The following is a 17346-nucleotide window of genomic DNA, read 5'->3' on the forward strand; positions in this document are numbered from 1 at the left end:
GTGAGAATGAAAACAAAACACAGTAAAAAACAAAACAAAACAACTCAGGTTATTCTACACTAAACCAGAAGGGCACCTGCAGGGAGAAGGCGACATTTAGGTTTTACGAAATTTAGGAGCCTGGTCTGAGGGAGTGGACTGCATTTACCATAGTTACGGCCCTCACTAGCCTTTTACAAGTACCCCACTAACTCCCAGAGTTTGAGCTGCTGAGTCTCAGGACCTGAACATGCTTGGCAGTCACTGCCAATCACTACTGAGCACTTAGCATGTGCTGAGTCTCGAGGAAAAGGAGATGTGGCTCCTGGCCCTGGGAAAACGTAGGGTGGCAATCTGGAGAGATACAGATTCATCAGATGTTGACCGAGGGCTTCCTGGGGCCTGGGAACTGTGCTGGATGCTGGGGTCATAGCAGGGATACCTAGAGATGGCTCCCGCCCTCTTGAAAGCCAAAGTCTGGCAAGAAAGGCTTACGGTGAACAAATGATCACGATAAGTATCTAACTGTGATTGGGAAAAGTGCCAAGAAGAAGTACAAAGCGACATGACACCATGTGGCAGTACTCAGGGAGTAGTGTTCAAGACATCTTCCTGGGTGAAGCCACATTTAAGCCAAGGCTTGACTATCCACAGAATTGGCCCGGGGAGGAGGGAAGTGAAGAGCATGCCAAGAAGAGGAAGGAAAGCATGTGCAAAGGCCCTGAAGTAGGAAGGTGAGTGACTAGAGAGCTGCTGGAGATGAGTCAGGAGAGGTGGGCAGCGGCAGCCCATGCCAGGCCTCGTAGGCTGCTGAGAATCTTGCTCCTTACCCTGAGGGCAGTGGGAAGCCCTGCAGTGTTTACAAGGCCAAGCGAGGGGGCCAGCCCAAAGGGGGCCAGGATGCACTTCCTTCCAGAGAGCGCCTCTGTCGGCCAGAGAACTGCGAGCAGGGTCCTCCTCCTCTCCCTCTTTAAGTGCTTTCTTCCTGTCCCCAGAGAGCACTGTCCTGTCTTAGAGAGAGTCAGGCTGCAGATGGCCCCGCACTTGGCTTTTCCCCTTCCCAGGGACCCGTCACTCCCAGCCTCCCCTGGGTGTCTGTGCCTCTTGCCATTTGCTTGTAAGTTTCCTAATATAGCCGGGCTGTTTCCTTCCCAACTGGTGGCCAAGAGCTGCTCTCCTGTTGCAATCTTAGTTTTTCCAGGGCTTAAAGGGACCATGTCAGCCCATCTCACCCCCAATTTAAGTTAAAGGTAGATGGGTTGATTTAATTGCGCAAACTTGTCCAACCCAGAGATTAGATGTCTTCCCTCTTTCCCCCACTTTACCATCTTCTCTGCTCTGTTCTTGTTTACTTTTACTTTTTCACTCCCTTTCTTCTGAGACAAGTGGAAGGCACTCAGCTAGACATGGATGTGAGTTTTGGTTCTGGTGGATTTATTAGCTGTGTCATCTTGGGTACGTCTTATCATTAAAGATCTTTTCCAGCGGATAGAGCAGAAAGGAGAGAATAACCAGTTACAGAATGCATGTTCATCATTCATTCATTCATTCAACAAATCTTTATTGAGCACTGATCTGGTACTGTCGCAGGCACTGAGGATACAGCAGTGACAATAAAGAATGAATCTGTGCCTCTGTGGAACTTACATTCCAGTGTGGCTGGTCACTGAAGGGAGGGGAGCCCTGATGTCCCTCTTACCTCTGGCTGCTCCTGCCTGCTGTCCACAGGGGCTGCAAGCACCAGGGACCCTCCCCAACAAATTAAAACAGAATTGGTGGTGGTGGGGCCTAGGGAGTCTGTGCTTTACATTCAGAGCTTCTAAAGTGGCAGTCAGGATTGAGAACCTTGGGCTCAGAAAGACCCGGGTTTGAATCCTGCCTTCTTAGCGCTCAGACCACCAATCTCCCCTCCTGTAAACAAGCATCATCATGGGACATGTTTCACAGGACCTGAGAGGTTTAAGTGAGTCCTCGACACTGTGCCTGGTTCTCGATGGGGCTCTTCATGGCGAAAGGCTGGGACAGGGTAGGAATGGGGGCCGGAGCTGGAGCAGCCTGTCCTGGGAGGGACCAGCAGGGTGGCATCACATGGATGTGCTACCCTTCCCCTCCAGAGTCACAGTGCCCCAATTTCTAGAAGTCCTACATTTCAAAGTTAGGCCAAACCTTAGTGAGCTTCGTGTCCAACACGTCATTGACCGACAGGGCAATGGAGGCCTTAAGAAGAGAAGAGAGGTGCTCAAGTTCACACAATGAGATGGAATTTCTGGACAGGTTCAGCCAATCAATCAGCAAATATAAATATATGTATTTTTTAATCCTAACCTGAGGAAATGTTTCCATGTATCTTCAGATAGAGAGGGAGGGAGGGGGAGAGAGAAACATCTATATGAGAGAGACACATCAACTGGTTGCCTCCTGCACAACCCCGACCAGGGCTGGGGATGAACCACAACTGAGGTACATGCCCCTGACCGGAATCGAACCCGTGACTCATTGGTCCACGGGTCAACGCTCTAACCATTGAACCAAACCGGCCAAGGCTAACCAGCAAATATTTGTGGAGCACCTCTCTGTGCCAGGCACTGTTCTAGGTGCTGGGGATACATCGGAGAACAAAACAGCTCCTTGCCCTCACAGAGTTTCCATTCCAGCAGGAAGAGAAAAGCAATACTTATAATAAATCCATCATATGGTATGTTAGAAGGTGACGAAAACCATAGGAAAAAGTTAAAGATATTGGGGATGTCTGGGTGCTTGCAGGGGTGTGGGTAGATTGCAGTTAAAAAAATTTTTTTTTTCCTTTATTGATTTTAGAGAGAGAGGAAGGGAGAGGGAGAGAAACATCGATGAGAGAGAACATCGACTGGCTGACTCCCGCATGCCCCCCACTGGGGGTCGGGCCCACACCCTGGGCATGTGTCCTAGCCGGGAATTGAACTGGCGACCTCTTGATGCATTGGTCGATGCTCAACCTCTGAGCCACACCGGCCGGACTAGATTGCAGTTTTAAATAGGGTGGTCAGGATAGGGCTTGTTGAGCAAACACCTGACAGCCATCTGGAGGAAAAGAGATCCAGATGGAGGGAACAGCCTGTGCAAAGGCCCCAGTGGGAGCATGCCTGTCCGGTTGGCATTAGGATTCCCTTACCTGGCTGGCTGTTTCAGTTACCCAGCCGTTGTGGGCAGAAGGATTTATTGATAAGAAGGCCATTTGGGGTTTTTCGGTTAATCAGAGGAAAGTATCAGCATGTGTTTAAAACAAAAGCTCTGGGTCCTCCCACCCCCTCAATTCAGTGACCATCGTGTCAGGTACTGTTCTATACACTGGAGGCACGAAGATGAAGGCACAGAACTGGTTTTCAGTGGTGCTGTTGGGGACAGAAAGACCAAGAAGGTGGAAGAGGTGTGTGTGGGTGAGGGGAGATGATGAGTTGGTGGTGGCCGTGTCACATGTGGGGGGGCATCCATCTCCAAGCTGACATATGGAGCTATAGAGGGGAGGGGAAGGGGTTGGGGGATGTAACTGGGGGTGTGGGGAGTCAGCAGGACATAAATGACAGTTATAAAAAGCAAATGATTCAATCACCCAGGGAGGATGGGGAGAAGGTTTTGGATGAGCCTGAAGGTATTTTGTCAGCATTGTATCGACTTATTCGTACAATTCAGCTGACCTCACACACTAGCACAACTTTGTAGAATCATATTATTACACGCGTACCTTTCTTTCTGAGTTTTTCAGAGATACTAGCTCATTTAAGCCTCAAACAACCCTATGTGGTAAGAAGCAATTTTTATCTCTGATAGAGGAGGAAGCAGAGGCACAGAGGGGTTAAGTCACTTGCCAAAGGTTAAACTGCTAGTAAGGGCAGAGGCAGGATTTGGACCCAGCAGCCTGTTCCGCTGTCTGTGCTCCTAACTACTACTCTGCGCTGCCTCTTATTCACATGGTGGCCCGCTTACAGAGTCTTGTTTCAGGAGCTCATGTGCTCACTCATGGACATGCAAGGTCTCCTTGTACACACCACTATCCTGCATACACATGGTCTACAACCACACACACTCATTTATCCTAGAGTGTCTCCTCACACTGTGCTTTGTACTCAGATGGCTTGAACACTCAGAACTTCTCACACACCTAGACTGTCACCTCCATGGGACCTTGGGCACTACTGCAGAAACAATGCATTGCACACTCATGATCTCATATAGTCACGTTGCCTTGCACAAATACACACTCCCATGCTCTCCAACACAGTCCCATGCTTTCCATTGTTCACACGACTGCAAACTCACTGTCTTATTCACTAGCTTGGACACTCACATCACCTTACACACTAACATAACCATGCACACATTTAACCTCACATACTGACAGAGCCTTGCCTGCTGCACAACTTTGCACTTTGACCCTCTAACGGTCTTGCACCCTCCCTCAACTTTGCCTGTCCTTCCTTGCACACTCAAGACCTCGAATGCTCTCGTAAGTTTATGTTATGTCTCATTATGACATGTGCACATGATCTTGGTCATCCTCTGCACACACTGCCTTGCACATTCATGGTTCTTCATGCTCCCACTACCTTGCGCAAACCCACGAGGGAAAACATGCACATCACTGTACAAACTCAATGTCTGCCTACTCACCCTTGCACCTTCATTCTCTTTTGTGTGATTTAAAATCTGTGCACACATTTAAATTCACACGCAGTCTCACCTGCTCATAAAACCTCACACTTAAAATGGACTGACAACCTCAACCTGGCTTTATTTTGCATACTAAGGACCTCGGCATGTTCCCACCAACAGAAATATTCACACTATGTAAACCCCTTCTGGCTTGTCTGTTCGTGCCCTTGCACACTCGTTTAACCTCACTCCCAGGGCCTCACCTGCTTACACAACTTTACACATTGACACTCTGAGTCACAACCTCCCTCTCTCACACTTGTGACCTTGCCATGTTCCCACCGACGGAAATAGTCACACCACTGCACAAACTCGTGACTTGCCCACTGGCGTTCTTGCACACTCGCGCAACCTCACACCCTCAGAGCCTCGCCTGTTTTCCTAACTTCCAGCTCCTTGCTCTTCCAACGGCCTTGCCCACTCCTGCCCTGGCATACCCAGGTCACTGTGCACCTGCAGGGGCCCCATCGTGCCACGCCACTGACGCGCCCTCTCCTCCCCGCAGGGACTTACCAAGGCCAGTTCACCAACGGCATGCGCCACGGCTACGGCGTGCGCCAGAGCGTGCCCTACGGGATGGCCGTGGTGGTGCGCTCGCCGCTGCGCACGTCGCTGTCGTCCCTGCGCAGCGAGCACAGCAACGGCACGGTGGCCCCGGACTCGCCCGCCTCGCCGGCCTCCGACGGCCCGCCGCTGCCGTCGCCCGCCATCCCGCGCGGCGGCTTCGCGCTCAGCCTGCTGGCCAACGCCGAGGCGGCGGCGCGGGCGGCCCGGGGCGGCCTGTTCCAGCGCGGCGCGCTGCTGGGCAAGCTGCGGCGGGCGGAGTCGCGCACGTCCCTGGGCAGCCAGCGCAGCCGCGTCAGCTTCCTCAAGAGCGACCTCAGCTCGGGCGCCAGCGACGCGGCCTCCACCGCCAGCCTGGGCGAGGGCGGCGAGGTGGCCGACGAGGCCGCGCCCTTCGAGGCCGACATCGACGCCACCACCACGGAGACCTACATGGGCGAGTGGAAGAACGACAAGCGCTCGGGCTTCGGCGTCAGCGAGCGCTCCAGCGGCCTCCGCTACGAGGGCGAGTGGCTGGACAACCTGCGCCACGGCTACGGCTGCACCACGCTGCCCGACGGCCACCGCGAGGAGGGCAAGTACCGCCACAACGTGCTGGTCAAGGGCACCAAGCGCCGCATGCTGCCGCTCAAGAGCAACAAGGTCCGCCAGAAGGTGGAGCACAGTATGGAGGGTGCCCAGCGCGCCGCCGCCATAGCGCGCCAGAAGGCCGAGATCGCCGCCTCCAGGTAGGACCCCGGGTGGGCGCAGGTGGGATGGGCCCTGCTGAGGAAAGGGTTCTGGGACCGGGCCACCTAGGAGGCCCTGTCTCCAAGCCTGTTTCAGCTTTTTGTTTGAAACCACCAGAGCGTCCTTTATGACCTTTAGAGAGTTAATTGGAGGAGCCTCGGGATCTGGTGTCATCTGTTCTCCCACCCAACCATCCATCCATCCATCCACCCACCCACTCTACTCCTGTCCACACACTTACCAACCAACCCCTCCATACACTTAATCCTTCCACTCACCCAACCTTTCTGATGTCCACCTGAACAACCAACTCTTCAACCGATCTACTCTGCCCACCCACCCACTCCACTTTCTGTTTATCCACCCAACCACCCAGATACGCATCCAACCACCCAATCATCCATCTGTTCATGCAACCCCTCCATTCACCTAACTTCTGTACTACACACATAACAATCCCTCCATTCACTCAAGCCCTCTATCCATCCAACTCAACCTCTCTAACATCCCTCTGACCAATCACCCATCCACCTAACCATTTTTTCATCCACCCCCATCCACTCATCCAGCTTTCCATCTCTTTACCTACCCAACCATCCAATCACCCATCCAGCCAGCCATGCAATCACCCAGACACCTATCCAAACATCCAGACACCCTTCAACCATCATCCATCCCCTCATCTACTAACCACCCACATTCACTCAACTGTTTTCATCTACAAGGCACCATCATAATAGCCAACCATGTTTCCATCCACTGAAACATCCACTTCCAGTCACCCAGTCATCCAGCCATCCATACGTCCAACAACCACCTCCATCATCCAACCATCCTTCCTTCCAACAATCTGTCCACACTTCCATTTACTCAACCACTCTTACCTACCCATTTGCCAGCCCTGCATTCATCTACCCTCCTTTCATCCATATTCAGACCTTTTTATGTTTTCTCATTATATTTCAGAAAAATTTCTGCTGTTGTCTTCAAATATGTGTAGCACCTACTGTGGGCATGGCGCTATTTTAAGTGGTTTACAAATATTGACTCATTCTCTTGACTTAAGGACTTTATAAGATCGATATTATTTTTATTTCCATTTTACAGATGAGCCAAATGAGGCTTTGAGAGATAAGGTGACTTGTCCCAAATCGCCCATGTACTAAGTGGCCCTTCGTAATTTAGTTCCTACATTCCTATTCAGCCTCATTTTCTACCATTCTTGATCTGGACCTAGATTTTTTTCTCTGTGCCAGTCACACTGGCCTTTTATCAGTCTTCTTTAGTTCTCCTGCCAGAGGGCTTTGGTTTCTGCTGGTCCCTCTGCCTGGACTGCCTTTCTTTCCCTTGCCCCCTTAATTCCTACTTCTCCTTCAGAGCTCAGGTCAAGCCTGAGCCACTTAGCAGGCTTCTGAGCCCGGCTGGTGTGGCTCAGTTGTTGAGCATCGACCCATGCACCAAGAGGTCACTGGTTCAATTCCCGGTCAGGGCACATGCCTAGGTTATGGGCTGGATCCCTAGTGGGGGGCATGCAGGAGATGGCCAGTCGATGTTTTCTCTCATCGATATTTCTGTCTCTCTCTCCCTCTCACTTCCTTTCTCTCTAAAATCAAAAAAGGAAAAAAAAATTTAAAAAAAGAAAGAAAGCTGATGATGCTCAGCCCCTGTCACAGGCTATCACTCAGAAACATGGACATCTTCTTAGAATGTCTTGCAGCAACTTTATGCTGCTTACATGACTTGTTTTTAACCTACCACTTATGGGGGGGTTCCTAGGTGCCAGTCATTGTTCTGAGGTGTTTACATATATAAACTAATTCTATCTTTCAACAAATCTTGACAAGGTAGGTGCTGTCGTTATTCCCTTTTTGCAGATGTGGAATGAGCCGCAGGGACAGCAGTGTGGCAGCACAGTGGTAAAGGCACGCGCCTGTCTGGTGCCTGTAACAGTCCTGCTGGTGGCTCTGAATGGCCTTGGCTGGAGGCTGTGGCACTGTGGGCTTCAGAGTAAAGCAGGGTCAGATCTTGGCTCTACCATCTTTTAGCTCAGAGACCTGGCAAATCAGTTTGCGTGTCAGAGCTTCCGTTTCCCATCCGTGACACCGCTGCTTCTCAGGTGTAAGTTCTTGGCCAAATTACTTTTCTTCTTCAACCTCAGTTGTGTCGTCTATGAAAATGGGGTTGGTCTGAGACTTGAGAAAGATGGGCGCAGGTCCAGTGGTTGGTCCACAGCCCTATCGTGGGATGAGTTTTCTGGGAAGCTGACTGCGAGATGGAGGTTATTAGTGTGCAGGGAGTTTCCGGGGAGCGCTCTAGGGACCAACACTTGTGGGGAAGGGAAGGAAGCAGGATTGGGCAGAGGGAGGGGGGCTGTCCCCACAGAGGCCTCTGCCAACCACAGGGGTGTGCTGCGGTGGAGATGACCTTCAGAGCTGTCCCAGGTGGAGGTGAGGGAGCTGGATCTTTACATCCTCTCGGCTGGATGCAGACTGCCCTGTGCAAAAGGGCACGGCTGGGGCTGGACAATTCCCTCAGCCAAGGGCAGTCCCTGGAGAGGGCTGGCATTACCCCCTTTCCATTCTCTGTTATTTGGAATACAGTAAGTTCAGCAGATACGCAAGAGGAAGAAGGTTTTGGAGTTAAGCTCTAGAAGGAGAAGCATCAATATATATTATTTGAAATCCTGTAGGGAAGGTTTTTTCTTTCTCCCAAATGGGACATTTGAATGATTATGCTAAGTGTATATAGTTATGACAGCATAACCAAGGACTGTCCTGGGCCACCCAGGGCCACAGCAGAGCTGAGAGTAGGTAAGAGTGCAAGCTCTTGATTTGAAGGGCCATGAGTTGGAATTCTGGCCCGTCATTGAAGAGCTGTGTGACCTTGCCCAAGTTGCCTCACCACTCTGAGCCCTGGAGTCTCTTTCTTCCTACGGCTGTTTTGAGTAGATGAGCTAACGCCTGGAAAATGCCTGGCCCAGAGCAGCCAGCGGTGAAAGCAGTCATTATCATCATCTAACTGTTTGACTTTGGGGACAAGGAGGGATTTCCCCAAGCTCTCACCTGCTGGGAGCAAAATCTTGCCTCTCTCTGCCCCTTTGCGTTCCTTGCCCTCCTGCCCTCGACCGTGAAGGCGTTGAGCTCCCTCTGAGAAGGCTGCCAGGCCCAAGCTGAGTCTCCAGAGTGAGAAGGTGGTGTCTAGCTCCCCCTACACAGTGCTGCCAGGAGGGGAATGCAGGGAACATTTGGATTCCTATGTGTCTAAGGAACATGTCCTATATGCCCACAGGGCTGGTGCCATACTGGGGCAGCTGCCTGGCTTGTTCTAAGCTCCAGTTAAGGGAATCTTTGGGTTAGGAGGACAAGCAGGGTTGTCTCCCTCCTGGGGGCTTCAGTGAGTAGCCGGGCCACAGAGGAACAGAAAGCTCACCCTGCAGCCACCAGCCCCCTGGGGTGGGCAGCCCGGGGTTTCTCTCCAGAGTGAGGCAGGCTCCTTGCCCCGGGCCTCAGCTCAGAGTCTAGGAGCAAGACGGCTTTCCCAGAGGGAAGGGAGGGAGCTGGGACGTCTCTTTCCTCTAACATGGGCTATGACTTGAAAAAGGTTCTAGGCCTGCACTGTCCAATATGGTAGCCACTAGCCGTTTGTGGTTGAGCTCTTGAATATGGCCACTGTGACCTGAGATGTGTTCTCAGTGTGACAGACACTGGCTTCCAGAGACTTAGTAAGAGAAGCATGTAAAGTACCCACTAACAATTTTTTATATTGCTTACCTATTGAAATGATTAAATTGTAGGTATATGGGTTTAAATAAAATGTCTTATTATAATTAAGTGTACTGCTTTTTACTTTTTGAATGTGGCTACTAGAACATTTTAAAATGACATGTGTGACTGACATATTTTTCTTGGACAGTGTTGTTGCTCTAGACCCATTCAGGCCCCGAGGAGAAAGCCCAACACCTTCACCGACCAGATGGGGAAACCGAGGTCTGGAAAGGGACAAAGAAGTACTCTTAGCCACTGAGTGGTTGACAGGGAACTAAGCCTTCCATCTTCTGATTTTGAGCCTAAGAAACCTTTTTGTAATACCTTTTAAGGTCATAGATACTGGGCTGTGGGGGGAAGCTGGGATGTTTAGGAAGGTGTCTAAACTTTTCTGGTTGTCATGCCAACGCCCTGATGAATGGCTCCCATCTGGAAGGAGCACAGTGAGTGGCTGAAAGTGGGGCTTTGGCTCTGCCTCTCGCTGACCGTATCTTGTCTTCTCTCCAGACTTCAGTTCTCTCATCTCTGGAAGGAGCATAATGATCTCAACCTTGCAGTGTTTTCACGAGAGTTAAACCGGAGGCTGTATACGGAGCCCTCAGCACAGGGCTGGAAGCAGGAAATGCTCAGTTAATGTGAGCTGCTGTTGTCATTGTTTGGTACCCTTGTGTCCCCGCAGCAGAGGGGGCCGGCCTTCAGGAGTTCTCGGCTGCCCCAGGGAGCCAGGTTCAGAACATCTCAGGTTTTGTACCAGGGTGGCATCAGTGAGGTCCTGAAGACAGGGCACACTGAACTGGCCTGTCTTCTCCTTCTCCACCTCCACACCTCCATCTCCTCCCCAGACTGGCCCTGGAGGAAATTCCTAAATTTAGTGCAGGGTTAGAGCTGGCTTTGTGAGCTACTAGGAAGTGACTTTGTCAGGTGAACAGGAGTCCATGTGGGTCAGCAGCTAAGAGCTAGGAGTTGAACAGACCCAGGTTTGGATCTGGGTTCAACTTCTTATAAGCTGTGTGACCTTAGGCCAGTTACTTCACCTCTCTGGGCCTCACTTTCCTCTTTATTCCCCAAATGGGAATTATATTAATTCTTCCTTTAAAGTATGGCTACAGAGTACAAGAAATTGTCCGTGTAAAGGGCTTGTGCTTTGAAGGCGTGCAAGGAGGTAGAAGCTGTTCTTGTGAATTATGTATCCTTCTGTGCTGATCCAAGCGTCTCCCCTGAGAATGAAATTGCCCCAAGGGAAGGCCCTGTCTTCTTTCAGGGTCCCTGCAACTGTTTTCCAAACTGGCATCTTCTGCACAATCCCAGTTTTTGCTACATCCGTGTGCCCCCTCTACTTACCCCCTTTTTTTTTTTTTTCCTACTTACTGTTTTAATCTCTGTCTTTAAATCAACTTACTTGAAAATCTGTGCATCTATTGAAAAGGAAGACTTGTGAGTCACTGGTCCAAGTGGAAGACCCGTATCTCAGGAATTTTGGAAAACAGAACGATGTTATTCAAGTCTGAGGTCAGCCTCTTAAGGTCAAAGGTGCTGAGCCCGAAGTCTGCTCTCTTTTTGCTAAAAAGAGATGTTGGCAAGAGATGGGCAGGTATGAAAGACCTGTCGGCACCTGACCGAGGCTTGTCCTTGACTCACAAGAAGAGTGGATCGCTGCTGTTTCAGGCTGTGACTTCGCACTGCCAGCACTCAGTTCCAGCGCCACCAGGGTATGCAGACTAGGTCTGAGGGGGTGGTCTTGGTAATTGCCCATGTTTGAGCCTGTTTATTTAGTCTTATTTAATAACCATCCATATAGTATTTATTTCTGGTTTCCAGGCAGAATGCTAAGTACCTTACATGTATTAACTTAGTTAATCCTCCAAACAACCCTGAGGAAGGTACTATTACTCCCATTTTACAGATGAGAAAACTGAGGCACAGATAGGTTAAGTAGCTCAAACAAGGTCATTCAGCTGAGTAGTGGCAGAGCTGGGAGTTGAGACCACAGAGCCAGGAGACCTGGTTCTAGAATGCTCTTAACCCTAGTCTGACCTTTGGCCAGTTAATTTCACAAACTTTGATGAGCACTTACTCTGTGCCAGTCTTGTGCTGGGGCACTGGGTACCCGTGGATCAGTGTTGTCAGCATCCTCAGGGACTCCCAGCTTAGTGTCGAAGACAGATAGGGATGGGTGGTGAGTTAGAGGGAGGTATACCTGACTGCCCCAGGGGTGGTCTGGCAAAGCACCCAGAAGGTGGTGGGTGACGCTGGTTGAGGATTTGCCAATGGAGAATAGGGAGAGAAAGGTCGTACCAGGTAGAGGCATGGAGGTAGGAATGTGTATGGTGTATTTTGGGAGCAGTGAGTCACTGGGAGTACTGGAGTGTATGGGGAAAGAGATTAGAGATGAGGCTGGGAAGGCAGCCTTGGGCCAGGGTAAGATGGGCTTTGAATGCCAGGTTAAGGAGCTTCAAGTTTACTATGTGGCAGGCACTACTCGAAGTGTTTAGCTGAATATACTTATCTAATTCTAACTGCGGCACATAGAAATTTTTTTTTTTAACATGGCCCAAATCACACAGCTAGTAAATGCTAGAACTGAGATTCTGGCCCAGAGTTTATGTTCTTAGCCACGACACTATTCTGCCATGCAGATTTAGTGAGCTTCTCTCTTTTCTTTGTTTTTTATCACATTGTTCGGAACAACATACTTGTTAACCTTTAAGGAAATTCAGAATAATAAAAGATAAAAAGTGCCCTGGCCAGTTTTGCTCAATGATTAGAGCATCAGCCCTTGGACCATGGGTCATGGGTTCGATCCTGGTCAAGGGCATGTACCTGGGTTGCAGGTTCAATCCCTGGTCCTGGTTGGGATCGTGTGGGAGGCAACCAATTGATGTGTTTCACATCAATGTCTCTCTCTCTCTCTCTCTCTCTCTCTCTCTCTCTCTCCCTCCCTCCCCCCCCCACCCTCCCTTCCACTCTCTAAAAAAAAAAAAAAATCAATGGAAAAATATCCTCGAGTAAGGATTAACAACAACAAAAATGATAAAAAGGGATGAAACCCCTCTCCTGTTCCACCTGAGTCGAACCTCTGAAGTAACCATTGTTAACAGTTCACTTAAGCATTCTGCCACATACCTATTCTGTTCCCCGTGCATTCCCCCACTGCAACTGGTACCACCTACATAATGTTCTTCAGCTTGCTCTTTTTTTAAAAACAATATTTTTATTGACTATTAGAGATAGAGGAAGGTAGAGGGAGAAAGAGAGAAACATCAGTGTGAGAGAGAAACATCAGTCGGTTGCCTCCTGCACGCTCCCTACCCAGGATCGGGCCCACAACCCGGGCATGTGCCCTGACCAGGAATCAAAGCAGCAACCTTTTGGTGCACGGGACTATGCCTAACTAACTAGGCCACACCAGCCAGGGCCAGCTTGCTTTTTTGACATCCTATGTTTTGAGGTCTTTTCCTCTTATGAACACAGATCTGCCTTATTCTTTTATTGGCTGCACAATATTCATTAGTTCGGATGTACTGTGATTTATTTAATCAGTTCCCCCTTGATGGAGATAGAAATCATTTTATGTTTTCATGGTTACAAATGAGGCTTCGGTGGATATCTTGCTCATATTCTTGCTCACGGAGCTGGTTAAAGGGGTGGCTCAGCCAGGCACCTTATCTAATCAGACACCTTCAAGCATCATTGGAATGCATTGGAAATATAATGCCAGTTAACCTGGGTCTTTGCAAGGGACTGACTCCTGACCCTCAGTGTATGTACAATAGGTATTTAAGAATAATTGTTGCCAGGGGTGCAAATTATTTACTTGCTGAGGGGCCTCTGTGTCTCTGCCTGTCCCTCCTTGCAGAGACCCACATTTCTGGGTTAAATTTCTAGAAATGGAGTTACTGAGTCAAAAAGAATGTGCATTTTAATTGTCATTAGGACCCTAATTAACCTCCAACAGGTAGCACCTAATTTATACTCTAACCCCCCCAACACCAATAATGTACAAGAGGGCTGTTTTCCTCACACCCTTGACACCACCAGGCATTAGCAGTTTTTCCATTTTTGCCAAATTGTTTGAGGACAATTATATGTTCCATGAGCCCAGTGACCATCGTTCACTGCCCATGCCCGCAGAGGCTAAAGTTTGCCCTTGCTTTCTCTGGTCCTGAGATTCCTGGATATGGGGTTCCACTGATGGGGTTAAACCCCCTGGGGATGGCCTTGAAATATTGGACAGGCTCCCCACCCCGGATCCTGCCCTCCATCACATCCCTCCTTCGAGAATTGCCAGATCGACAGAACCCCTTTGCTCCCAGAGACTGAGGTGAACAGAATGTCTGAAGTCGTCAGAGCCAGACTCTCGTGACATACAGGAGGCCGCTGTGACTCCACGGCCGGCCTCTGAGCTGAGTGGTCTGGGGAGAGGGACGAGCCTGCCTGGGTCCCTGGCAGAGAGGCGATATTCAAATACAGCAACAAGTGTTTAGGGGAGCCAGGCCTTCCAAGCTTGGGGGTGGAGAACCAGAGGAGAGACCGCTCAAGCTCCCGTCAGCCTCCAGGAAAAGCCGGTCAGAGCTGAAAGGCACCTTTGGGAGGATGAAGCCCAATGTGCCCGTTTCACAGATGGAGAAACTGAGGCCTAGAAAGGAACAGTGACTCAGGGCCAGAGCAGAGAGAGGAGGGTGGCCAGAGGGCTCTTGTGAAACTTTGTTTGGCTTCTGGGTCACATTTAATAAATCAGCTAAGAAAGGGACAGGGCTCTGGGAAGGGAAAAGGAATGTTTTTCTCTCTCTTGCCCCCAGCTCTCTGCGAAATATGCCTATAGTCCAGCTCCAGAACCCTTTCAGCTTGGTTTATTAGCCTAAATAGCAGAGTTAGAAGACAGGCCAATAGCCTGCAGTTTGGAGAAAAATGCCCCTTTCCCCCAATGCAAGGGTTTCCCCAAGTCTCAGGGAAAGGTCCAACCACATGAAGCCAGTGCTGGGCCCGTAGCAGTGTCGGAGACTCAAGTCGATGCGGGAATGGCCCGGACACAGGTGTTAGACTGACAGTCACAATGAGAATGGCAGAGGCTGCCGCAGGGTAAGGGCTTGAGGGCTCAGGCTCAGGCTGCCTGGGTGCTTTCTAGTCCCGGATGCTTGCTGGTTGCAGTGGCAAGTGACTTCCCCCTAGACTTTCTGTACCTCCACTTCTTCATCTGTAAGATGGGGTTATGCGGGAATCCGCCTTGTGAGGCATAGGAGAGGATTGGGTGCTTAAGGACAGTGCCCGGCACAGCTCAGTACCCCATTCCCACTACCAAGTGCCAGGCTCTGTGCTAATTTCCTATATTGCATCATCTCATTTAATCTTCAAGAGGGAGGTGCCATTTATTATATTAACCCATTTCACAGATGAGGAAGCTAGCCCAAAGTCCCCAAATAACTAGCACAACAAGGCTTCAGATTCACGGTTGGAAATGAGTCTTTGAGCACTAACATTTCATGCTGCTGTCCTGCCTTGACCTTGGTGCATATTTTTTTGTGTGGCGGAACTTTTGAGAGCATAGGCTGGGGGGACTGAGAGATTGAGGTACACATCCCGTTCTGTTGCTTACTAGCTATGTGTCCTTGGTCTTCTCTGAACCTCACTTTCCTCCTCTGTAGAATGGGGACAGTAACAGCCTCGCCTCCCAGATTATGTAAAGCACTAAATGAGATGATGTGTGTAGAGGACTCTGCATGGTCTTGACGCTCAGTGGGTGCTCGGTAAGGAGAGGCCTCGGCCAATTTGACCATCATTCTTCTTACCCCAGGACTCAGTGGGCAAGCGAGACCAGCAGGCTCCTCCCCCAAGCCTCATCTTCTCCCAGCAGGCTCCTCCCCCAAGCCTCATCTTCTCCCAGCGCACTCTGTTTTGCACCCCTGGGTTTGTAAAGGCCAATTTAACTTCCACTTGACTTCCTAAGTCCATACCAGTGAGTCCCTGCCATGGGGAGAGGAGTTAAAAATAAAGCCCAGCCTTCAAATCCTTCAAGTAAACACCCAGCTCTCTAAAAATAGCACCTTTGCCACAGGTCTCTGGAGCCAGGCTAGCCTGAGGGATGGAACTTGGCCGGGCTGGTTGTCACAGCCAGGCAAGCCCCAGGCCAAGCATCCACGTCACCCCACCTGGCTGCCAAGCCTCTGGTCCTGAGGGGAACCAAGTGCCCCCTATTTGTCTCCAGCCTCTTTTCTGTCTCTCCTGCCACCAGCCCCTCTCGCCACACCACCGTCGGGGCCCCTCCTTAGCTCTTCACCCCTCTCCCTGCCCTGTCCTCTTCTCCACACAACAGCAGAACTCTCAGGGACTCTTTAGTTCGGACTTCCTAAAAGCAGAGCCTGAGACAAGGATTTGGGTGCAGGTAAGTTGATTTGGGAGGTAATGCCAGGAAGGAGGAGGTGAGAGGAAGTGAGTGGGGAGAGCAAGACAGGGAGGAAGGAAAAGCCAATATAAATGGTGTTATTGAGTCACCACTGCAGGCCAGAGGCTGGGACCTTGGTACAGAACACCTCCTGGGTTGTGCACCTGCAGGATTGGGGAGGGGTGGACAAATGTTATCCCCTGGCTCCAGTCCCCCTCCCCCAGTCGCTGAAGACATCTCCTGGGGGCATAAAGCCCTCTGTACTTACAGGTGTGCTTGCACTCTGATGCTGTGGGGTGAAGGGGCCTCCCACAGCATCAGGGCAGGCTCTGGGCAGAAAGCAGAAAACTTTCTGGGACACTAGCAGTGCGGGGACCTGTCCTCCACAGCTATGGAACTTCAGCCACCTTCAAAGGGTCATTCTCTTCTCTGCCCACAGTCCTTTGCCCATGCTGTTCCATTCACCTGAAGTGCTCTTCCCTTACTCTTGAGCTTGCTAACACCTTCTCGTTCATCGGGCCTCACCTAGCTCAAATGTTTCTTCTTCAGGGAAGCTCTGAGCTCCCATCTAGTCTGGGTTTCCTGTTGTATGTGTCCCTGGCTCCCTGTGTGCCCCTGCCTCAACAGCCACCTCCCACCATTGTCCTTGCTCACCCTGTTTTCCTGTTTGGTTGTACACTACGTGATGATAGGGACCCTGTCTGCCGTGTTCACTGCCAGGTACCAGCACCAGGCACAGCACCCAGCACGTATGTGAGGTTCAGGAAGCATTGCTGCTTGACTAGTATCAGGTCTCAACCATGTCATAATGGGACGCACCTTCCATTTGACTCATTTACGCTTTCAAACACAATCAACAAATATTTACTGAGCACCTGTTATATGCCAGGTAGTGTTTTAGGCTCTTGGGGAAGAAAACCTAAATATCCTGGCCTGTGTGGAATTTATATTCTAGTTGGGGAGACAGCATGGCAGACATATTAAATTACAGAGCAAATTGCCTTTTTTATTTATTTAAAAAAATTTTTTTGTTGATTTGAGAGAGAGAGAAAGGGAGAAGGGAGAGATAGAAACATCGATGAGAGAGACCATCAATTGGCCGCCTCCTGCATGCCTCCCACTGTGGATCAGGCCCACAACCTGGGCATATGCCCTAACTGGGAATTGAACCGGTGACCTCTTGGTGCATGGGTCAACACTCAACCACTGAACCACACCAGCTGGGAGAATTGCCTCTTTATT

The 17346-nt window shown here is 50.3% G+C and overlaps 1 protein-coding gene across 1 annotated transcript in view; it reads left to right on the top strand.

Annotated features, from left to right (window-relative positions):
- Positions 1-17346, top strand: part of JPH2 (junctophilin 2) — a 60819-nt gene that overhangs the window by 19009 nt on the left and 24464 nt on the right. The window contains exon 2 of the mRNA XM_036245860.1: positions 5174-5960. Coding sequence (XP_036101753.1) covers positions 5174-5960 — 787 coding nt within the window. The remainder of the gene's footprint in view (positions 1-5173; positions 5961-17346) is intronic.

Source organism: Molossus molossus, unplaced genomic scaffold (genome assembly GCF_014108415.1).
Source record: "Molossus molossus isolate mMolMol1 unplaced genomic scaffold, mMolMol1.p scaffold_m16_p_6, whole genome shotgun sequence".
Lineage (NCBI taxonomy): Eukaryota > Metazoa > Chordata > Mammalia > Chiroptera > Molossidae > Molossus > Molossus molossus.